Raw genomic sequence first — 24157 nt, forward strand, 5'->3', positions numbered from 1 at the left:
ACACTGCCTTGAGTACCAGACGAGCTGACTGAGAGAAATGAGGAGCAAAAGTGTGGCGCTTATATAAAGGCCTAAGAGAACTTTGTGTTGTTTAGTTTAGAACACAGACCTTCCAGACGGGTATACGAAGATTTTGTATTTTTATTATTATTATTATTATTATTATTATTATTATTATTATTATTATTATTATTACTATTATCGGTATTATAGGCACTCTCTTTAAATCTCTAAATGTGAGTTAGTATTTTGCAAGGAGGGAATGTTATTAGGGGGCTATTGATTTCCTTAGTACCATTATGCACTTTTAGAAGTGAACATACCTTATCCCATTCATCTCCAAGAACTCCCTTTTATAGGTAGCTCAAAGAAATCAAATAGTAGACTAATTTTGGTCCTTTGATTTTCCATACCCTTGAAAGACTTGAAAAGTGGTGGAAAGGACAACAGGTGGTCCATTTTTGTTTCTATAAAATTGTATAACTCAATACATTATATATGACATCCCTAATGATAATAGACATAACACCATAAGCTCATGAATATGAGCTATACTACCCACAGTTTACTGTGTAAATTGAAAATTAAACATAACCCTTAATGTTAAAGTGGTTGGCACTTATATGCATGTGTAACAGTGTTGATGTATTGTTGATGTATTTTGGTCTTATGTTCGGTATAGCCTGTAGTTTTGCTGTGCTTGCAAAAGTATTCATTAGTTTTTCTAGTCTAATTGATAGCTTTACAAAATCACTGAGAATCCATCAGAAAGCAATTTTCTTACAGCAGCCAAAAACCCCCTTTCAGAATTGTAGATCAAACCTTCTACTCCCACTGCTCTCATATGGCTGACTTTTGGAAATCACAACTTTACAATAAGGCTAAATATAGCTGTCTACTGTCAATTCAGTAGATGTAGAGGGATTGAATATTGAATATTGAGGGACTGAATATTCGTGATACGACTACGACTACGACTACTACTACTACTACTAATAATAATAATAATAATAAATAAATAAATACATAAATAAATAAATCGGCTTTTCTCCTCAGACCTAAACATTTTTTTTCCTCTTGAATTCTACCATATTCTATTTTTTTTTTTTCGTTCTTGTTTGAGCGTCTAATCCACGGACGCATCAACATTTTTGAACATTTTGCCCCCCGGGTGGTCCGCAGCCTGGGTTACACCCCCCACCCCACCCCACCCCAGCCACCCCGCTGTCATTTCGCGGCGGGCGCGCGCTTTCGTTCTCCCCGGGCGAGGCGCGTGCGCTCCGACGTCACCCACGCGCTGCCCAGGAACGTCATGAGCGTCCTACTGCCCAACATGGCGGACTTTGACACCATCTACGAGCTGGAGGAGGAAGACGAGCGCGTAGCGAGCGAAGAGCAGCACCTCGCCAGATACTGGCCCGAGCCCGTGGCGATGCGAGGGGCTGGGCACATTACCGTGTAAGCGTCCGCGTGCTTCAGACCCTGCCGTGTGTGCGGCTTTGTCACACTCGCTGTTGGAAGCTCCATGCTAGTGTACATTTTTCAAAATACCTGTAGGCCAGACCGCTAGTGTGATGTCTCTTGTTGACTTTGCACTGAATTCAGAACAGCGTCTTATTTTTTTTTTTTTGGGTTGTTTTTTTTTTTGTTTTGTTTTGTTTTGTTTTTCCCCCTTGTCCCGTAATCTTTAACTTCGTTCGGATGTTCGCCCAGGATTCAGTAATCTTGGATGTCAAGCCTGCTAATTAGATAGCACAGATAGCTAACCAGCGCTACCTTAGAATAACCAGCACTGTCACGTGCATGGAGTGTCCTCGCGAGCTCGTTGAAATGCCGCTGCAATTCGTTTTCGGCGATGTGTGCGTTAGAGAATATACACCACTGGGCGTCTCCACATACGTGCGTCTCTTAAATGTTTATTGTAATAACTTCACCGTGATGCATAGATCAGTAGGTTGGCTCGCTTGCTAAGTTGCACCTTGCAGTGCAACCGTTCACTTCCTCGGAACAGATGAGTGCAGTCCAGCCTAATGTTGCAGTTATCTAGTTAGGGAAGTCTGATTTGTTGGCAACATAGCGTTAACATTTTTCTTTTTTATTATGCACAGTTGGACATGACACTTACACTTCATAACACGTCAAACACTTTCAAACTTCCATGTGTTAAAAAAATAATGGCTATATTTGCAATGCATTATGGCAAATAGTATTTAAAGTTCTTTAAATTTTTCAGGTAATTGCACTTGACTAACATTTAACAGTTCTTACATCATGAAATTAAAACGTTCCCTTTTTTGTTTGTATACAACATATACGGAGGAATCCTATTTTACATTTAAATTCTGTTTCATAGGTTTGGACTGAGCAACAAATTTGACACAGAATTCCCATCTGTTCTTACAGGAAAGGTAATAATGTCCAAATTGTTTATATGTATGCAAATAAATGTCTGATTTATGCGTCTGGAGAAAATTGATTTTGTCATTGTTTGTTTACCTTTTTCTTTTATGCGCATAATCTATATGGTTTTGGTCAGGGTTCTTTTTAGAAGAGGTAATGTATCAGTAAGCACTTCCTGGTCATTGTAGAAGGGTCTTGCAGTATGAGAATGTTGCGGTTTGGTAGGTTTCACTGGTAGTGCATCTAACGCAAGCTCAATGCGCTGCAGTGGGCTTCTGTCAATGAGTAAGCTGTGTAAGGGCCTTATGGGCTAGCACCCTAGTGCATGGAGGACACAGCTCCAGGTGACAAAATAATGAAATAAAGACTGCGCCATGCACAAGAAAGGAAAGCTTCCTGGGTCGGACGCAGGAACACAAAAAGATTGCAGGGGGAAGAGCAGGCTGAGGGAAGTCCGGGGCAATAAAATGTATCTCCAGTATTGTGACCCGGGGTGACATGTGATGGATGAGGTCAGGATTATGATGACTGAAGGGTGCAGATCAGGCCTGCTGGGCTTTATTCCGAGCTCTTTCACTGTTTGCAAAGAGACCTTTGCATCCTGTCATAAAAGATTACGACCCCAGTTTTATGGTGTACATACCCAGAGAGGAATGAGCATCCATTCATGCTGTTTAGACGGCACAGCCACAGGCCGTGGGCTTATCTCATCTTTTTGTCCTCCTGCTGCCCTGAAAGTCACGGATTTTGGTTGGCAAGATAGAAGCATGCAGTTGAGAGGCCCGAGGTTTTAAGAGCATCTGCAGAGAGTCCTCTTTTTCTTTTCTTTTTTTTTCTTCAGTATTTGATCATCTTGCATTTGTGTCTTCTTTTGCAAGCACTTCTCTCTTAGAAAATATCAGAAGTGAATCTGAGCTCAGGCAAAAATAACATTCTTCTGGGGACTCTTGCTATTGTCTCGCATGCATCACTTCTTTTCAGTGTAATGTTTCCAGTCAGGGTATGATGAAAGCAGAATGCAGCGTGATTGTAGCATTTTGATAGGATTTTTAAAATTGTATTTTTTTTTTAATCATTTCTCACTCGTCCCTTCTGCTTGATCCAGGTCGCTCCAGAAGAGTTTAAGACTAGCATTAGCCGGGTGAACGCTTGCCTGAAGAAGAACCTGCCCATCAACGTGAAATGGCTACTGTGCGGTTGCCTGTGCTGCTGCTGTACGGTGGGCTGCAGTCTGTGGCCTGTTATATGCCTCAACAAGAGGGTGAGTCCCTCCTCTGATCTGATGAGGCCTTTTGTAAACTGGCCATGCTGTTCTCCTAGCCTTTAGCACGCCGCTAATATTGCCTTCAGTGCTGAGTTGGCTCAATTAGTGACGCTGTGTGAAATTAAACTGGGTTATTTGAAAGATAAATGTGAACGTTTGGATGCCACACAGTGTTATTGACCATAACGTGACTTACAAGCTGGGTAAATAAGGGCTTCAGTCCATAAATATCTCTGAAGCCTTAATGTTGGGTGTTTTATTAGCATTTGCCAAGCACACGTGTGAAGGTTTTCATGGGGTGGTTATTACCAAATTTAAAGTGCGTTTTCCTCTATTGCACAGACACGAAGATCCATTCAGAAACTGTTAGAATGGGAAAACAACCGATTATATCACAAGGTAAGCACATTTCACATCATTACCACTTAGACTGATGAGGAGCTTCTGTGAAGTAACTGTTTACATTTTTGCGTGTAGTAAATAATGGTTGTAAATGTAGCTGTTAAGCTGTGAAGATTCTGCTCTCCCTCGCAGCCATTTTTGCCTGATCTGTTGATAGAGTGCAGAGGTCAGCGGTAAAACTTTTGTTGAGTCTCAGACCTGTGAGTGACGGACAGTAGCTTCACACACGCTGTATAAATGCTCCTCCAAGCAGTAGCTGCGGTTTGACCCCAGCGAACCTCCATGTGAAAGTCGGGCTGCGTGTCTGAGGCATTTGACTCTGCTGCCCTTTCCATTGCTTTTCAGCTGGGACTACACTGGAAACTCAGCAAAAGAAAATGTGAGAGTAATAACATGATGGAATATGTAAGTCTTTTGTCAAAGGAAGGCCTTTCATGTCTTTTTTCATGTAATTTGTTGACTGTAGCTGAAAGGAGATTGCAAAAGATTTAATGCGTTTCTCCATTAGTCTGCATTCTTGAAGCAGTGTGCAGCAGTGTCAGGTACTGCTATACGTGGGCATACCCAAAAGGCACCTGGAGCTTTCATACATGCAATATAAATGAGGGTGTGGCGATAACAAATTGGCATCCTCTAAGACAATAGTATTACTCATCACATAACGTTTTTGCACAGGGCATGAAATTATTTAAGTGCACTTTGTGAGGTAAAGAAAATGCTGTGTTCTACCACTACCAATATGTGACGTCAACTTCACGCAATCCAGAAAACACTGCTCTTGGTCATCCAGCAATTATCCAAAACAAGTTAGCATGAAGCTAAATAAAAATGTTTTGTTAGTTTTGTAACTGTGTCTGTTTCCTTACTTCTACAGGTGATTCTTATAGAATTCTTACCTAAATATCCTATATTCAGACCTGACTGAGTGGACTGCTCAGGGGAGGCAGCTCATTGGCTCCTCACTCCTCCTCTCCCTAGTGCCTTGTATATATGTTGGATTGAGGGTCTTCACAGGTGTCTCTATGTGAGCCCTTCTGCTCCCAGTACCTTGTACAGTAGAATTCGCAACACTGTCACTTTGCTTTAGAGCAGGTTTTGCACATTTCCTGATGTAGTAGAAACGCTCCTGTGTTGCACTCAGTTTATGTTACGTGGAAGAAAAAAAAAGTCCTACTCCATTTAAAAGTGCATTTACCCCAAAGAGCCATCTGTCCCTCCCAGCTCACACATGTGATGATGTTGGTAAAAACAAGGCACCTTAAGGTGTGCATTTGCCTTATGTTAAAAGTTGACTCCTTTTTTTTTTAATTAGAGATCTATGTGTGGTCCAGAGAAATGCATAGAGAAATTTGTAGACTCAGTAAACTGTGTGAAGGTCCTTTGCTGGTAATGGAGTAGGTAAGATGTTTAAAGAAGCTGAAATAATTGTCAACATAAGGTTTCTCCCAATACTTTACGATTGTTCTCTAGGCAGGGGAAGTTAAAGAATCTGACCAGTCATCATTTCTGGGAAAGCTGTACAGTGTGGTATACCATGTTTACACAATGTAATTTAGCTGGTGATTAGTTTTCTGCCAATATATTATTGTAACATAGATTGTTTTTGAACTGCATCTCTGTAATTTTCCAGTTTATATGGACCCGTTTATCTAGTAAGCCATAAAATGTATGTACAACATGCCAGTCAAGTTAGGGCTGAAAATTGCACTTGAGCACACGAGGACGTCAGGCTTTTGGTTGATTGTCCCTGAGTTCTTTATTATTGTTATTTTTTTCTGCCTTTGTTGTTGTTTTTATATATACGTTGTGTGTACTGTAAGGACAAAACTGATGTGTTAAAGATGATTTTGCCAGTCAAGGTTTGTTAACATTTGTGTCATTCATTTCCAAGTGAAATTTTAATCCCTGAACCTCCCCTTTTTTCTCATTGCTACGTTTGTTTAGCTTCATCAGATTGCTGGTTTTAGGCAAAGTCCATGGATACTGTTTTTATAGACATGCCAGTGTTGAGCTCAAGGTTGTACCTTGGGGTGGATTTCTACACCAGTTCAGTTCTTTTTCCGACTATGTAGTCAGCCTGCTGTATTAGAGTGCCTCTGGAACTGTGGATCATGTTTGAGAGAGCTGTGTTTGAAAACACATGTACTTTGCCTAATATGGGGAGAAAAAAAGATCTTCTCGGTAATAGTCCCACTACAAAGTACCTGTAAATGTCTGTCTTTACCTAATCCTATGGAAAGCATAAATACATTTTATGATTGATTGTTTTTCTGTAACTGTCTTCTTTTCAAAGTCATTTCACATGAGTCGTTAGCCACATCTACATTTCCTGCATGTGTAATCATGAAGCTTTATTTAAAAAGCACTCATTCTTATGGAAGTAACTGCATAATGTCTAAATCTGTTGAATCTAGAGCCTTTTGTTTAATAATCCTTGCAGGGAATCAATCAATACAAACAGTTATTCCTCCAAGACGCATGTATGTCAAATTGTCATCTGTTCCTTGTTCTTTGCTGAATTGGAAAAAAAAAAAAAAAAAAAAGTATTTTAATTATTCTTCTCTTTGTAGCTCTTGAGTGGAGAGCACAGACATATTTCACAGTCAGGTTAGTCAAGGCTTAGTTTGTCTTTTTTCATATATTTCATAAAATGGTAATAAAATATTAAAGTAATATTGACCTGTATTTGTAAATGATCTTGGATTAGGAGAGGGTCAGTGTAATACTCACCAGTGTTAGTAAACCATCTTGGTGTGCTAGGTTCCAGTCTACTACTGCAATCACTGAAATTCTCTACAAATGTGGCTGATACTGTAAATTTATTCATATATATATATATATATATATATATATATATATATATATATATATATACATGAATTCCTACCCGTTTCAATTCATAAAAACTGTCTCTTTTAAAGTAGTGAAATGACATGATAGGATAAAATCATATGAATATATAACATGTTATTCTCTGTTCACTATAGATTCCTTTCCAGTACAAGCATAAAATTAGTGTTTGGCAGATGTATGGTAGGCATAAAGACAAACACACCTCAGTATCTAAGTGTTCGTGCTATCACGACTGTAGGGTGTAGCGCCCAGCTGTCGGTCTTGGTGTTCTATTTCCAGTGCATTACAGGAACTAGGGATTAGATTTGGGCCTGAATGAAACATTTAGCAGAAATGAACATGGATGGAAAATTTAAAGTTGATTCACAAGCTTGAGCCTCTCACTGCCTGAAGGGGGCAGGCTAATCCACATTCAGGATGAGTTGAATAGGGTGAAGGGTTAAATGAATGGAAAAATTGTTTAGATTGATAGATTTTGGTAGCTATGTTTGTACATAACAATCATATACGGTGTCTTATGGAGAGTGTGATGTCCACGATGAGCATTTGCCATCAAGGCACACGTGGTACGCACCAAACAGGCTCAAGTTAGTATTGCATAATGCACACTTCCTGCTGCATGGGTAAAATCAGGTTTTCACTTGCTTTATGTGATCATCTGGCACCATAGCTTAAAATCACAAGCTACAGGCCTCCGCAGCGTTTCACTCACGTGACAACTGTTTGCACGCAACACAGTACAGTTCCTCGCCATCCACTCTCTTCCTTAGCCTGCTTGTTCTACGCACTACGCCTTGGTCCTGCACATTGCCATGTATAATATTTCACTTATAAAACCGGTTAAACCCAACTGTATAGTTAGCGTGGTAACTCACCCTGCTTCCTTTCAGAGCAAAGGTAGACACAATGAGAACAAGCTTAAAGACCTAAAGCCGTGCCGGATCATACAACTCATATTAAGACAGGCCTGGTCTATTAGACATATTCTCCCCCAGAAAACATGCATTTCAACATGTTTGTTTTATTCTACCACATTGTAATCACACATCTCACAGAAAAGGCTTAATACCATTAAGAAATTTCAGGCCTATCAAGTGATCTAAATGTTAATAAAGTACATAAATAAATTCAAAATATATACAGGAATCAACAAACGGTAGTCAAGGGAGAGGATATTTTCTGAGGGTTAAGAAAGAGGGTTACTCCCAACACCAGAGAACCAAATAGGAGGATGAGCATACAGGAGCAGATCAAATTACTACCCGTCAATACACCATCATAAAACACCACAAACTAGGAGAATATAGGAGTATATTTCAACTAGAACTAGTATACGTTAGAAATTAAAACCCCAAAAGAGGTACATGACTTGATAAAGATAAAGAAACTTAATGGTGTTTTTCGGTGTTGTAAAAATTAAGGCAGATGTGTACTGATTTGTTTGTATACATATTCAAGGCACCAAAGAAATTGATCTATTTTAAAATCTTAGTTTAAGATTTTAGTGGGATTTAAAAATAGTCAATACCAACACCCAAAAGCTAATACATTTAACAGATACATTTAACAGTAAGACAAGGCATAAACATAAAATAGCTAAATACCTAAATAGCTAAACAATAACAGAAAATAATAAATGTAAATAATTACAGAGATCAACTACACAGGTTTTGGTATAGTTCCATCCCATGTAATGTTATGACACCTATCCACACACACACACACACACTATTATTATTATTACTGGTCATTCTTGAAGTTAAAACCAACCCATTCAGAAAAAAGCACGCTCATGCCCAGCACTACATCCTGTGCTTAGCAAAGCATACATGGATGTAAAAATATTATTGTTCAAGATACACACGTGCACACATTCAAAGTTTAGTATAATTCTGACTGAGAAACTCAAGACTTCCTTTGCAATCATGTCCATATACTTTAGTGCAACAGACATCTCTCCAATGAGGATCTGGCAACACCAACAAGGAAGGTGATCACCAATTGTCTTCCAGGTAGCTGAGGCAAATGATAAGGCAAAATAAAAAAAAAATAATTAATTTGGTTTGCTTTAACTTTGCAGTCGGTGATTGTCACCCTACCTTCCTGATTTGACCCTGGTGCCTTTTGCACATGCAGTCTGTTCTTTGAGAAAGACAAAGGCTGAAAACCTTCCAAATCCTTGTGTGTTCTGTTACTATTGTGTATCAGAAATATAGTAAAGCACACCAGCTACACCCCGCTGAGGAGGATCCCAGGCTTTGAGAAGGACAGAGCAGCACTGGGCAGGCTGGTCTTCATACCAGGCTGCCCGGCCAGGACACCACAGTGAGTATGACTTTATTCCTCTGCAGCTTCAACATGGGGATCAGGGAAGAGTTGTTCATGCCCACGGTGGTGGCTCCATTCACCGCCACAATCTCATCACCACACCTGTGGGGAAAGCTTAGTGAGTAAGGGTGTACGATGTCAAACTAGCACTTTTAGATGTTCAAATTTCCATGAGAATTATTAGTTGTAGATCAAGAGAGCATAGTATAGGAGTCCATCCAAAGGAAAGGAAAGGAAAGTGGCCTACTTCAGACGCCCATCGAAGTGGGCAGGAGTTCCAGGCACTATGGTCTTGATGAAGAAGGGCTGCTGGCCACGGTGTTCTTCATATCCACCCACGATACTGAAGCCCCAACTCTCGTTGTTGGTCTTCAGCAGCACAATGTCACGACACCAGTGCATGTGGCTTTTCAATTAAAGAAAGAGTTCAAGTCAACCCCAATTCATCCGCTTGTGCACGGCCCGTAACCGCGCGGGACACCAGCACCTTCCCAACCCCACCACAACGCATGCTGTTGAGGTGCAGAAGACCATCACCCACCTAGGTAGGCCCAACCAGCGGGTCCACAGCGGGGTCCAGTTGAGGTTGTCCTCTCTGGGGCCCTCCAGCGTGTCCATCTCCTCCTTGCTGGCAGCTTCCCTGTCCTCCTCTTCCTCCTCAGCGACGGTGCGGATGACGCTCAGCGTCACAGAGCTCTGGGCCGTCTGTGACTTCAGCATGGACACGGCCTCGTTGTAGGTCAGCTGGGTCAGATCCACGCTGTTGATGCTCAGCAGCACATCACCTGGGCCACCACAGCCAGGACATTTGTGGTCAGACAGTTTTCCGCGAGCAGTTTCAAGCTGAAATGCGCAGGCAGTGTGCACTAGACCTGTGAAGCTCTTCGGTGTGGGTGTGGAAGCGTGGCACCTGGTCTGATGGTGCCGTCCCTGTGCAGGCAGCCCACGGGCTGCACGCTGGTGATGTAGACAGGCAGACGACTGCGGCAGTCTCGCCCCCCCGCGATGGTGATGCCCAACGAGTGACGCGGCTCCTTCTTCAGATTCACCGTCTTCTCCTGACTGGAAAACCCACCAGGAGGATCCTATACACACACACACACACACACACACACACACACACAAATCACTTCTCTGCTTTTACTCTCTGAACACCCGATGACTGGAAAGCGAAAGCGTCAGAAAACGTGTCCGACTCCTGTGGTGAAAACATTTGTAAAAACAAACGCGACCCATTCCAGATCCTGTGGCAAACGCAGAGTGATGATAATGTGAAGGGCCTGACACGCTGCCATCGTAACCTGTAGTGTCAAATGCCACAGCTTTCATCATCTTCTCCTAGTGCCCCTGGAGTCTGCAGAGCTCCAGAGGGGGATGGGTAGTGCCCTTCCTACCCCAGCAGGGAACTCCACCCCTCCCAGCAAGACTAAAGGCTTCAGCTCCACAGGCGAAAGCTAACCGTCACCACCTTTGATCCTCGGCCACAAACAAACACTGCAGTAGTGAAGGTAGTGAGAGAGAGAGAGAGAGAGAGAGAGAGAGAGAGAGAGCACAGCACCTAGGCCTTTTGATCAGCCGCATAGCTCAAAGATAGAGACAGGCTGCTTTAATCTCACCCTGAACAGCCTGCATCTGCTTTCACCTCCCAGAGCCAGTGAGGAAGTGACACGCACACAGGGTGTGACGGACGGCGGTGTGAAGACAGCTTTCACGGGCTCGGGCTGAGAGGAGTCACACGCGCGTAGAACCACATGGCAGTAGTGAAGCATAAGGAACAAGATGGCCACACCAGGTGACCAGACCAGGTACCAGGCCAGCTGACGCACGCAGGCAGGCAGGCGCTCGCGTGCACCGACACACACACACACACACACACACACACACACACACAGTTCTTTACCTTCATGAATATGGAGCGCCGTCTGAAGTACTGGATGTCAGGAGCTCTCCTGGCCCCTCTGCTCTGCACGTCACCTCCATCCTCATTGGTGTCCAAATGCCTCATCACCACAAAGTTCACACGCACCTCACTAGCCTGCTCGCACACGCACACAAACCAATATAACTGAGTAATATGCCAGGCTGCTTATCCAAGTCTACAACCCTGAGTTACAGGCCCCAGGCCACTGCTGACAGGCAAATAAGCACAGTGGCAGCCGTCCCCCTGCCTGGCCCCCCTCGTACCTGGATGATCTGAGCTGCACTCTCCGGTGTGCCATGCCTCAGGTCGTGCCCGTTGATGGCCAACACCTTGTCGTTGTTACGCAGTTTTCCGTCCTTGGCGGCCAGCCCTCCCGGCAGCAGGTCCAGGATGAAGACGCCCAGCTCTTCTGTTTTGCGGATGAGTTTGATGCCGAGCGGCTCGGAGTGCTCGCGTTTCACCAGCGTCACCTGGATGACTGTGCTGGGGTTGTGGGAGGCCTGTGTGGCCGGAGTGTGTGGGTGCGGGTAGACTTCGGCCCGCGGCTTGAAGCCCTTCTCCTGCATGACAGTGAGCCGGATGGAGGCGCAGGGCCGCCGCAGCACTGCGATGGCGTGGACGTGGGGCACGGAGGTCAGGCTGACATCGTTTGCCTGTTGAGACATGTCACGTCATGGGATTAGTTTCAACTGGCTTCACATGTATGGTAGCCCCCACGTACTGCCCATAATCCAATGGGAATAACAAAATCTGTCACTTTGTCACTTATTTATTGGTTTAATGTATTCTAGACAAGGGTCCACATGTTCCTGCACTCACTGTAACCCCCTCCAACCCCACCACCTAAACAGCATGTGTAATGGGGCAATATTACTTCTGTCAATTACACAGACAGTAATCTTCTACTGTACTCCACCTGGCAGGTTGAATCTTGCCCCAAGTGAAGACAGTGTTGCAATATGATCCACTACTGTGGGAAATGATTTCTTAAGTGCCACGTTTGTCCATTGCTCCATTTTTCTCCTTACGAAGAAAGCAATGCAAAGCAAGAGATTCTAAAACAAAGCTTTTATTATGCTTACACTGTGAAGTGCAAAGCTAGCACTCCTTAGAAAAGCGCTACTTAAAAATCAATGCATCGACGAGCCTGAAGGGGAAATGGCAGATTGGATTTCTCGTTTCTTGAAACGCTATCTTCACAGCCTCCGACAGCCCTTTTTTACAGGCTGCCACAAAAGTCAAAGACTTCCAGTGGAGCTGCAGCTCATCCTGAGGCAGCTCGCCGCCCAGGCCACACAGACCCTTGTTCAGAGTCCCGCATATCTGATTGGCCCTAAAGCACACAGGACGGGTAAAAGCTATTCATTCATTTGGCCTGGGATTCCTGAGCTGAATGCAAAGCCGGTGGTTTAGGTTCGTTTTTTCTCTGTTACTGCATTCCAGGACTGCTAGGGGTGGCCATCCTAGGAGAGTGCTACACTGGGGGTGGGTGGGAACATGGCAAAAGCAAAACTAATGCCCAGGATGACATCGACCCCATTTCCTACGAAAAGCCAATATTAAGACAGCCTTGACTTTATGAATGATTAATCTGTATTAATCTATATTCATCATACAGGTATAAATTGCAGTGTTAACCAAGTTTGAAGGTTTAACCTTCACAAATGTAGCATGATCAAGCAATGTCAGGACCAGATCACAGAAAGATAAGACCAGTCCTGCTTTGTCTTTTAACATGAGTCACTGTTGTACTAACTTTGCCACAAGTCAGCAAAGCGCTGCCCAATATGGAAAAAATAAATTAGGGAAAAAAAACAATTTTTGGAAAATATTTTTACCAGTAAATATATGCACAGTCCTGTTTATCCCAAAATTCATCTATATGACAGCATATCCTACACATAAAACTCAACAACAACAACAACAACAACAACAACAGTTCAGCCTACACGTTAATGGAAACATTGAAAGAAGACACAGTTCACCCTCACGTACAGGATGGATGGAGGATAGGGGGCTGCGGTCTATCCAAACCAAACAAACATATTGGTACTTTTTTTAGCTTTGTCTTCGTCAGTCACTGTTCTGCTCTGTTAAGAGGTCAATGTTAATAAGTGAATGCAGTCCACTGTTTACAAGGTGAAAACGATGCAAGCCAGGAGAAATTTCACAACATGCACCAACAGCAAGCAGGGTTCGGTGCCCTTTACCCAGGGACGGGACTGGAATGCAAACACACCGACACATGGGTGTGTGTAGTGACAGCACAGGAGGAACAGGGCCTTTCAAAGGGCCAGAGCTCCCAGAGAACACGCCGTGGGACTTACAGGATTGTTTAGATGGGCTGTTACCGGAAAGTCATATGGCTCTTCCCTTTAAAAGGTTCCAGATGGAAATTTTAAATGTTTTAATTGTATGCTGAATGTATGCTTACATAAATCCACACCCACATCAAAGGTTTAGTGTTCGGGGAAGGATTACGTGCTTGTCGACCTTTGTGTTATATCTACTAGTCTGTCCCTGGGGTCTATGCTGTGTAGGCAAAACAAATTGCCAATTAAAAAATAAAGAAGTTGTGAGCACAAATATAGCATTAGGAACAGTGATGAGAAATCTCCTTTAGCAAGACGCTTTAATAAGGCAGGACATAATGCTAACTCATTATGGTTTATGGAACTGGAAACATTACCAAGGGACCGAGACTGTGAGCAATGCCTGTTACAGAGGGAATCCTGGAATATTTTCACTCTGAATATCTTGTCTCCCAGTGGGATGAATTTTGGGGATTTTTCCTTTTCATGTTTTCTATAAATGTACGTTTATTGATGTATTTACATACTTATTGTTGTATATACAGTTAAGGAATATTTAATTTTTTGTTTAACTTCTTTCTGGCGTTTTGCACACCAGTAGATTTAGAACATTCCTCTGATGTATTCATCCTTTTACCATACTGAGGATATCAATATGATTGATGACGTCAAATGCTTGCGATCTTATGACGTGGCCAAAGTGTGTACCCTTTTATCACAGTACAAGTGGATTAAACACGCCGCGTGATACAATCTTCCGGGACCCACACCCGATGGCCTTGGAGCAGATGCCGATTATACAACGAGCTCTAATGTGCCTCACCTCCAGAATGTGGTCCCCCGGGGCGAGCTTGGTATCGCGGCCGGCCACCGAGTCACGTACGATCTCCTGAATGACGATGCTCCCCAGGGGCGTGTCCTTCCCACCCACTATGCGCAGTCCCAGATCTTCGTCGGGCTCCTTCCGGAACAGCTCGACGATGTTGGCCTCGGCAACCAAGCTCGACCTGAGGGGAGCCCCTAGCAGAGAAAGGAGACACCACCACACATGACTGCGCTCTTTCCAGTCAGACCGACGCCCAGAAACCGAGTCCGACACTGAATCAGCCAAAATCCAGCACTGAATCATTTGTGACAGAAAGCGACCAAACAATCAGTTAAAGAATGCACAAGAATAAGGTTATCATATAAGGTTATTATAAGGGCGTTGCCAGGTGATTCAGAGCTTATGATTATGTATCTATAAATAGAGATTTCAGATCTACTCTCCCACCAGACATAGATGACAGCATTAATGACAAGGTGTAGACATGTTTACTGAGAGCAGATAGTGGCAACGTGATGATGGCTTGCCATAAAAGCACTGCCTATGGAAGTATGAGCTCACTGAGCCCCCTCCCCCTGCCACACCCAGTCCCCAAGCATCCTTACACATAGGCTCATCAAAGACACCACCTCCTTTGATTTCTAACCAAGAGTCAACACAGCTGCAAATCTATTTCCTCTGCTTTTTACGGGCTCCTTCTACAAACTCTTGACACCTTTTCCTCTAAGATGACGCAAGTCACAAGCTGGATTACTCAAAGCCCATTTTTTTGGGAGGCAAAAACACTCTCTCAAAAAACACTAAATGACCCTCTTAGCAGATTTTCTATAATCTTGCAAACGCAAAAAAAAAAAAAAGCAACATATAATAATTATATTTCTATGTTCGGACAATGAAAACAGAGGAAACCTCGATTGTTTTAGGATATGAAATGTCTGAGAAAAACCTTTGATTTAGGAGACATGGAAGTCAGACTTTACCATCATCTCCTCCCTCCTCAGAGGGGTGGGCAGGGCCAGGCTCTGTCGTCCCACGAAGATTAGATGTGCGACTGAGAGCTGGAGTGGATTTGGTGTCAGACTCCCCCTCACTTCTGCTCCCCTTTAACTCATTCCAGGAGGGCCTCTTCCTCCGCTCGGCCTCCTCCCGGAGACGTCTGAATGCTGGGCATCTGGGTCAGAGCACAGGATGGAGAAACAACAAGAAGAGAAATAAGATGGGGGAGGCGCAGAGAGAGAGAGAGAGAAGGCAGCCAAGAGAAAACAAGACAGAGGATAGACGGTACAGAGATCCATAAGAGTTGCAAACATGCTTCATTACTCAGTGGTTTGCTGTTAATTAATGTACAAGACATTAATTATAGGACGGCAGCAGCAGTATCTAAAAATAACCAGCACTAGCTCTGCCCAGCACTTTCCACAGCTTGTATTCAAGAGTCAGCATGAACTGGAGTGGTGTGTAGGGGGGGGGGAATCAATGAGGGTGGGGGAATAACCCAGCAACAATGCTTATTCATTTCTTCCAGTTGAAAGAAGCTACATGATAACTCTCTATTGTGTGTTGAACACATCTGTTTCTCTGATGGGTGGTGTGTGAGATAGGCTTGTGCTAGAGAGAGAGAGAGAGAGAGAGAGAGAGACAGAAAGAGAGACAGGGAGGGAGCGAGACGGGGAGAGAGATGAGGTGCTATGCAAAAGAGGACGACTGCTGCATTGCAGGTAGGCGGAGCACAGGTCACCCCAAGCATAATGAGGTCTGAGCGAGGCCACGCCCTCCCCACCCAACACTCCCGGCTCGCCATTTGTTTACACTGAGCCTCTCCAGCACACACGATTTACCAGCCAAACAACCTTTAGATCTCACCATTACATCACAGCTGACAGTGGGGGTGACGATCAGAAGGTCAGGCCGTGTGGGCGAGAGGAACAGCCTGGCAGGGCAAGGTGACTCCACAGCTTGCAGGGAGAAATCAACATGCTACATGATGGCACAAGTAGGATGTGCTTAGATCAAACACTCGCTCCCGCTCACGTCTGTATACACTGGAGGTTTCGCAATAGTTGAGTGAAATTAACTTCGCTACACTCTGCTGCAACGGGGGAAATTATGCACCAAGATAAACGGTGTATCCATTCATGTATGCTCTGCTTTCATTCCAGCAAGCAGTAACAGACACTCTGACCACTGAAGCATGCCTGCAATCAGGTGACTACTAATTCCATGATCTGAAAGGCATGTAGTTATAACTAAAGTAGTCATTAGTCATTCATTATTCTGGCTAAATGGAGTCAAATGGCCAGCCCGGGATAAACCGCATTCCATGGATGCCTGAGAATATTTTGATCAGTGCATCTCTCGGAAATACAAACGCAAACCTCAGCGTTTCGCTCGGCTTGCATCCAAAACATAACAGCGTTGTCCGCGAGAAATGTTTTAATCAGAATCCCTGTCCAGATTCATATACTCTGCGTATGACTGAATGACACTCGGTTTTCACTTCGGGCCAGAGTAGCAGCAGTATGCTTTGCTCCTATGGAGGAAGTATTCACATTCAATCCACGGAATCAGGAAAAGAAGGCTTCCTATGGTTCCCATTCAACCAAAGCTTATGGAAGATTAGCACTTACTCTGGAAGGAGAGTATTATTTCAAACTTGGTGAGCTTTTAGGACCCTGCTGCCTGTACTGTTAGCACATGTTTGTTGTTCATTTTGTTGGTAAATTATTACCAGACAAAACAAAAAGCTCTTTTTTATAAAAAAAAAAAAAAAAAAAAAAAAAAAAGTTTAGATATTCTGTTCCTAGCTTAACTCCCTGAAAAACCATGAAACGCAAATTTGGAGTAATTCAAAAACAAGTGGAACAGAAGAGAGAAATCTCTTCTCCAGACAGAGATTAATAGCAACCTTCTGAAACCAATCAGCAAAATGTCCACCATGTTTACTCATCTCATCATTGCAGTTTGAACCAAATTACTACTGCAAAACGCATTATCTGCCTGCGTGTTTCTGGAATTTTCCACTTGCACTGCACTGGAGCCCAACGTTCGGGGTGCTGGCGGGCGGGCTCCCGCGCTGGGATCTTCACACCTACCTGTTGTGCAGGTGCGGCTGCAGTTCGCAGCGCTGCATGGTCTCCTGGCACTCGCTGTGGAAGGGGCACAGCACGGTGAGCTTGTCCAGCAGATTACGCACCAGGTGGCTGGAGGGATGGCACTGTTGGAGCTGCAGCTGTTTCCGGTCCACGGGGCAGAAGTCCTGCTCACCCAGGAAGCTGCTCAGGCACTGCTGGCAGTAGGTGTGGCCGCACGGTGTGTCCACGGGCCGCAGCAGGGGCTGCAGACATATGTGGCAGACCAGCTCGTCGTCCACGTCACTCCGGTACTCGTAAAGGTGGCCGTCCTGGGCCTCGTGGCCCTGGCCGCACTCCTTGCACACGCGCGCCCACGTCAGGCCGGATGCCGGCGATCTGGGCTCTGTCATGGTCCACGGTGCTGCGGCCAGGAACAGCCAAGTGTTTTTGCCTGTGTTCACACCCCCCCCCCCCACCCCCCAACTCTCTATCCAAGCCTCGCTAGACAGAGACGCTGTCGACAAGAAGCATATTCAGTCCAGAGAAGGAAGAAACCGCCCATCCGCTTTGTCTCCTCATCTTGCACTTCTGGTGGAAGAGAGAACAAAGAAAAACTGAGGCTAGTAGAGGCATGGGGGGGGGGGGTTGGCTCCTGCTGGCTGGACAGGAAATGACATAAATGCATTTAACAGCAACAATATGGGGGGAGAGCTGCAGCTGTATCCTCCACATAAGTTTCCTCTACGCCAGAAGTCCCAGCTAGGCCAAGTGCCACAGTTCACTTCATTATGAAGGTTAAGCTCCATAAAATGATTGGAGAGCAACTGTCAAAACTCACCTAACGGGAGGAAACAGAAGCATGACATGAAATGAATGTGCAAACTGCGATGGGGTTGTGGAAAAATGCCAGCCATGTCACGAAAGCCCTCTTGAGCCCAATCAGCAGTGAGCTACTTCACCGTGTGAAGCTTCTAACAAGTACTAATTTCTCCCACAACAAAACACCGCAAAGCTCCCTAAAATATCCACTCTCAATACAGAAGTTCACATCAGTTTTTAAGCATAATTCAATAAAAAAATTATGTAAATTATATAAATGTTTGACAATAGAATCCTTCTGTAAATTCAAGAGTGAGCAGTCCTTAGACACATTACATTTACTGATCATAAAACATGGTCCAGCATGCAATGTGTAAAACTCAAGAATCAAAGTTAAAAATGTAAACCTCTAGTCCCATTAAGGAAGGGGGCATGCAGAGTAAACAAACAGATCTGTGTGCGACTGAAGCTGTAGATCCCATTCGATGTTCCCACCCACCTCGGACGCTGCTGACAGCAGAGATGGCAGACTCCCAGCAGCCACTGCATGCAAAAGAGAAATTCAAACTCAACAGCTATGCTGGCTGCCTCCAGCCTGCATGAAACCGAAGTCCTTCATCTCCAATGGTGTACGTGTGTATGAGTGTGTGTTTACGCGCACGTGTGTGTGCATACACGAGGACATGCAACTCGAGAGAACCGTGTGACTTGCTAGAGGGGAGCTCAGCGGAGTGCAGAGGGGTGTTCAGCGACTGGCCACACGGACTAAGGAGGAGGGGTTGAGGCAGAGTGGTGTCTGTGCGTGCGTGTGTGTGTGTGTGTGTGTGTGTGTGTGTGTGTGTGTGTGTAGAGAAGGGGGAGTTTATGTGCTGATAGCACACGAGCCCAGGCAAAGTATTCCAAGCAGCTGTCACAACTATTGACTAATTACAACGTGCCCTGTGAGTGCCTGTGCGTGTGTGTGGTGTTGAGGCAGGCGGGCGGGGGTGAGAGAGAACGGTGCTTAATTAAAAATACACTGTCTGGGGTTTTAACGAGGACAGTGTTTCTCCCTCTCCCCCCACTTTGCTTCTTTCCTCTGGCACTTTCCCTGCAAAAGATAAGTACCAGTGACAGCTGAAGACAACTATAAACCACACAGCTGTAGTACTGCTTTGTCCCATTTGACAAAGGATAGGATGACTCATTTAAAAAAATGTTCAAGAGTCATAGGTTCCAACACAAACACACAACTGTGACTACTCTAAAGAAGTAGACCTGCTTGTTTGTTTGTTTGTTTTACGAGCTTTCAAAAGTCACGACAATATAATTCACATTGCACATTGTAAGCCATTCACCAGGGGGGAAAAAAAAAGAATCTGGTGTCGCAGTATTACGGTGCAAATACATCATTTTGTCCTTGTGTATGAAGGTGGAAGCACTGACCCTGGTTAAGATGAACAGCCCCTCTGCAGATCTTTGCAGCAGCTAATAGATCAGAGAAGCTGGTCAGAATTGTGTTAGCAGCGCTTCTTTTCTAATTCAGCATTTTATGATACAGCAGGTCTCAAGGGTGTCCCTTGGTTAAGCCTAGCTTTCAGCAAATGTCAATCATCAAGAAAGGTGTACCTTAATACCCCTTCCTTAATACTGATTATGACTTAGTAACTACTAAGGGAGGAATAAAAAAATAAACTAATAAAAAAATAAAAAAAACAACTACCAACTAAATGTCAATTGTAGAATAGACTCATTCTTGATTTCCATACCAAACTTCCAAACTGTTTAATCTAAAACAAAATATTACCATTAGAGAATTGAAAACATCAGTGTTTGTCAGTATGAAAAGTTTGTTATGCGAGCAATTATTTATCCCATTACATATACACCTTTCCTGTGAGGACAAAGGTATCTTCTGATTCAGGACTGATAAAATCAATATCACTGTCCATTCTTTAAGTATCTAGTTAATACAGAGAAGCTTTCCAATTGTGAAGGGGAGGTGCCGTAGACTAATAATTCAATGCCACTGTCGTCTGCCAACTGTAGAGTAAACAGTAAATCAGTCTGTCTGTCCAGAAGATCGTGAATCAATCTCTCCGCCACACCCTTAGGAAATGCAGTACCACAGCAATACATGCCGAGCTCAACTGAAAAGGTGTGCAGCCGAGTTCACCTGGAATTGCTGCATCTTGACTACCCACTGCTGCTGCGGGACAAGGAGAGGGAGGCTATAAATATACCCTCGTCATATCACTGACGGACAGAACCATACCCTCCCACCAGACTTGGAACACGTTTCCCCACCATCTTGGATCTCCTGGACAGTAAAGGGGGTCTCTGATGCAGCAACATACCCAGGTTAAAAACACACAAATGACAAATATTCATAACTCATTTCAGCCACAAAAGCCTCTATGCTGATGGTCTGAAAGCTGCATAACATGAAGAGACCAGTACACAAAAAACACAAGCTACAGCTACAAACAGTAACTTTGACCAGGGCGCAATAAATCACAAAATACAGACACTGGAAATACATTAGGCAGCTGTACGCACAAACACCTGCTGGCGAGGCAAGTCAAACGAGACAAAACTAGATAAAGTGAAAAATCACTAACAACAAAATAATTCATCAAAGAAATGTCGTGCTATTAATACTTCATAAAAATGCAAAGAATTATGGATTAAAATGCCAATTGTAATTTTTAGACTAAACGGGCCCCTGTAGGTTTTACACTAACTTCACAGACGACGCCAATTGACTAATGCCGTGTTTGAGAAAAGGTGGCGACCACAATTCTCCCTCTCCAAGTCAATGACCTGATACTTGAGTGTGGGACCATAAATCATTTATCAGGCACCTGACAGAATCTGTTCGCAAACACTGACAACAGGGGTAAACTTTAATCTCGAACAAAATTTAAGTCAAACTAATTTATTCGAGCGTAATATATAGTATAATGGTTCTTATTAGTTATCGCAAAAGCTTCAAGGACCTGGGAAAAAAGGACCTGTGTGTGTGTGTGTGTGTTGTGTAGCTTACTCGCCAGCCTTTGACAGAAAAGTCATCTTGGTGTCACTAAACCTAACTCATATTGTTCATCGACAATTTTAAAATCTTTTTACAGCCTACATTCTGTCTTAAATTGCGGGTAAGTGTAGGCTGTTTAACGAGAAGGCCACTTTACACGCAACATAACCGCAAACACCGAAACTTACCTGAGACTGTTCTCCGGAAGTGGCTAATGTAACAAAGAACGATTTTTAAAAAAGACCTTAGAAGGGAGCAAAGTGTCTAACCGAGGGAATACACTCGAAATGATATAACTCTCTCTGCCATTTGGCCGCCACGGGATATCGCGCCAGGTGGTTTTATTCCGACAGCGGCGACGTGTTCTCGGTCTCCAACGACAAAACCGTGAGCGCTGACGTCGCTCGAAGGAAGCGCGCGCAGGTAGGGCCAGTCGATACGAGCAGGTTACCTGTACGCTCACCTGGTAGCGCATGCCGCGTGGAAGTGCGCACACCTGGTGCAGTTGGGTTTCTTATGGAGGTACTGGATTTATGGATTAGACACGGCAGGACCCGAACATGAGGTCCTTAGAATGTTTGATAAAAAAGGATATAGGATGTGAGAGGAAGACAGTGTGTGTGAATATGAAAAATAAATAAATAAATAAATAAATAAATAAATTATATATATATATATATATATATATATATATATATATATATATATATATATATATATATATACACTTTTGAATATCACTACATCTATCTATATATGTGTGTGTGTGTGTGTGTGTGTGTGTATGATTTGGCACTCTCTTGCTGATAATTCTTGCTGTTAACTGGAAACCAATGTAAAAATGAATTCACATAAAACCCTTATACTTTCATTGTTCCTTTGAGGTAATAAGTAAGTTCACTTGTCAGGTGCTTTTTCCTGCCTGTTTGTGTGTGTAATTGTTTTATGAGTCAGTAATTTAATTATCAAATGAATTACAATGACCTTCAATGCAGGTTACTGAAAGTGTGTAGCATTTTGCTTATCATGTGAAACAACTGAGGACGCATGGTATCTTAAAACAGAACATTGCATTAAACCTTAGTTGGATGAATCATTCTCTGTAATTACTGTTTTTTTTCTTTGAAACTGAAGAGGGTGTAAAAAAAAAAAAAAAAAAAAAAGGCTTTTCTAAATGATACCCAATAAAGTAATAAGACTTTGTTTGGAACCCTGCCAGTTAAAAGGCCTTTGACACTCTAACACTGCCAGCCTCCAACCTCCTGCAGGACTGGGGGGGGGGGAGAAGCCCCTCACCACTCACCCTCATAAAAACCACTCTGTTCAGGCTTGTTCAATTGTGATTTATGCTCTTGTGGGTCCAGCGCAGACAATGGCATTTGCTGATTAAATAAATCATGTTCAAGTGTTTTAGCTTTTTATCTAGTTTTGAATAACATTTACATTATACTGTGAATGTAGTATATGCATGTTGCAACAAGGGGCTTAGTAAACTTCGATTGCATATGATACCGCTTCAAATATTTGTTCTTGAAGTGTAATGCTTTCTAGTGTTTGAAAGAGTTATACTATCAGTCTAAACTAGCCTTTTTAATTTCATTTTTTCCTCATCATATTCTGACTTGTTGGAATCTGCTTGATTAGCCTATGTTTGTCATCTTGCATAATTCCTTCAAATGCTTCACGTTAGTGCACTCCATGACATACCAGACCAAAATCTGTCTTGCTACACATCTGATGTGTGTGGTGTATGTGCACAATAGCGCTACAGAACGGTTCAGGAATTGAAGCCATTACTAAGCCTTTCATCAAACTGTTGGCCTGAGTAATACCACATTTGTGCGGTGTGTGGATTTGTACAGCTGCCAACAGACGCTCAAAAGCAGACCCAAAACAAGAGCTCGAGAGTGACACCGTGTGGCCTGTTTTTACATTCTCATTCTTCAGTCAGCACGCGTCAATTATCAGTTCAAGGCGCATGATGCCAGTGATCTAATGTGTGAAAAAACAAGCAACATACAAATTCCAAAGTAAATTAAAAAAAAACACACACACACACACACACACAACAAATGTGATAATGTGGTAAACGTAAAGTGAACTTACTACAAGAAACAAAAACAAATGTGACCACAATTAAATATATTATCTGTTGATAATATGTGATGAGTAATAGTACTTCCAAATCCCAGTGATTACATGCTCAACTGGAGATGAGAAAAATCGCCTGAAATTCTGAGGCTGGAGTGTAAAGACGATAATAAAAGAGGCAGCGGTGAAGTACATCCTGCCTGAATCATCTCCACAAGCTCGTTTGTTTGAATAGGGCTCCTTACAAACAAGAAGGAGCCTGTTTGTCCTTGCCGGGATCAGTAAACATCCTCGACACAAACACCAGTGAGGGAGAGAAAAAAACTCACCAGGCCAGCTGTACTCTCACTTCAGCTACCCTTTGATGTCTGCAGGACAGAGCTGATAACGGACGGCCTAACATCTTAATCCTTTTAATTGTAGCACAGCTCACTCAAGCTTTATCTGGCTCACTGTGACCTAATAGAGTATCAGATTTATGACCAAATGTCTTGTGTCTTATAAGGTATGTATATGGAACCTTGATCTTTTGGGATGGGTTCTGTAAAAACCACAGAGTAACAACTACAGTAAACGTCAGGGTTTAACATAGCTGGGTGAATGAATGAACAAATGACTAAACAAATGACAGATTTGATGAATGTGACTGATTTGATAAAGCTATGACAATTAAGGTTCTGTCACCACAGTCCGAAAGTTCTGATCTGGTATCCAGAGGCTTCGGTCTGAAAAGTCAAAATCTTTGCAGATTTGCGGTTAGTAGGATCTCTCTATTACTCCTGATGTCTTGAGAGTCTCCGACCTTCTTTTAGTGCTGCCTAATGTCATCAGTCTATGCAAGTACAAATATATGGTTT

General features: G+C 43.3%; 2 protein-coding genes across 6 annotated transcripts; one reads left to right on the plus strand and one right to left on the minus strand.

Moving 5' to 3' along the window:
- The first annotated feature begins 1296 nt into the window (after positions 1-1296).
- On the plus strand, positions 1297-6329 carry chic1 (cysteine-rich hydrophobic domain 1). Of its 2 annotated transcripts, XM_027018204.3 has the most exons (6): positions 1297-1458; positions 2354-2408; positions 3506-3661; positions 4007-4063; positions 4412-4471; positions 4941-6329. In XM_027018204.3, exons 1-6 carry the CDS (start codon positions 1313-1315, stop codon positions 4989-4991), a joined length of 525 nt encoding a protein of 174 aa, XP_026874005.1. In that variant the 5' UTR covers positions 1297-1312; the 3' UTR covers positions 4992-6329. The 2 variants fall into 2 exon arrangements, with proteins under 2 accessions (XP_026874005.1, XP_026874004.1); XM_027018203.3 differs by having other exon boundaries at positions 4412-6329.
- Positions 6330-7893: 1564 nt separating this feature from the next.
- On the minus strand, positions 7894-21620 carry lnx2b (ligand of numb-protein X 2b). Of its 4 annotated transcripts, XM_081699227.1 has the most exons (12): positions 21398-21620; positions 19622-19663; positions 18696-18739; positions 17399-17965; positions 15287-15477; positions 14304-14500; positions 11432-11821; positions 11148-11282; positions 10158-10332; positions 9789-10032; positions 9495-9653; positions 7894-9349 (listed from the first exon to the last, which is right to left on the minus strand). In XM_081699227.1, exons 4-12 carry the CDS (start codon positions 17785-17787, stop codon positions 9214-9216), a joined length of 2016 nt encoding a protein of 671 aa, XP_081555353.1. In that variant the 5' UTR covers positions 17788-17965; positions 18696-18739; positions 19622-19663; positions 21398-21620; the 3' UTR covers positions 7894-9213. The 4 variants fall into 4 exon arrangements, with proteins under 4 accessions (XP_081555353.1, XP_081555352.1, XP_026874010.2 ...); XM_081699226.1 differs by lacking the exon at positions 19622-19663; XM_027018209.3 differs by lacking the exons at positions 18696-18739; positions 19622-19663.
- Positions 21621-24157: the final 2537 nt, after the last annotated feature.

Source organism: Electrophorus electricus, chromosome 16 (genome assembly GCF_041902795.1).
Source record: "Electrophorus electricus isolate QZ-2024a chromosome 16, ASM4190279v1, whole genome shotgun sequence".
NCBI classification, from domain to species: domain Eukaryota; kingdom Metazoa; phylum Chordata; class Actinopteri; order Gymnotiformes; family Gymnotidae; genus Electrophorus; species Electrophorus electricus.

Coding starts and splice junctions, on each gene's coding strand:
- chic1 (XM_027018203.3), top strand. CDS start 1,313: ATGAGCGTCCTACTGCCCAACATGGCGGACTTTGACACCATCTACGAG. Junction 2,409..3,505: donor CATCTGTTCTTACAGGAAAG/GTAATAATGTCC, acceptor TGCTTGATCCAG/GTCGCTCCAGAAGAGTTTAA. Junction 4,064..4,411: donor ACAACCGATTATATCACAAG/GTAAGCACATTT, acceptor ATTGCTTTTCAG/CTGGGACTACACTGGAAACT.
- lnx2b (XM_027018209.3), bottom strand. CDS start 17,787: ATGACAGAGCCCAGATCGCCGGCATCCGGCCTGACGTGGGCGCGCGTG. Junction 9,654..9,788: donor CGCTGGTTGGGCCTACCTAG/GTGGGTGATGGT, acceptor TTAATTGAAAAG/CCACATGCACTGGTGTCGTG. Junction 9,350..9,494: donor CACTTCGATGGGCGTCTGAA/GTAGGCCACTTT, acceptor CTTTCCCCACAG/GTGTGGTGATGAGATTGTGG.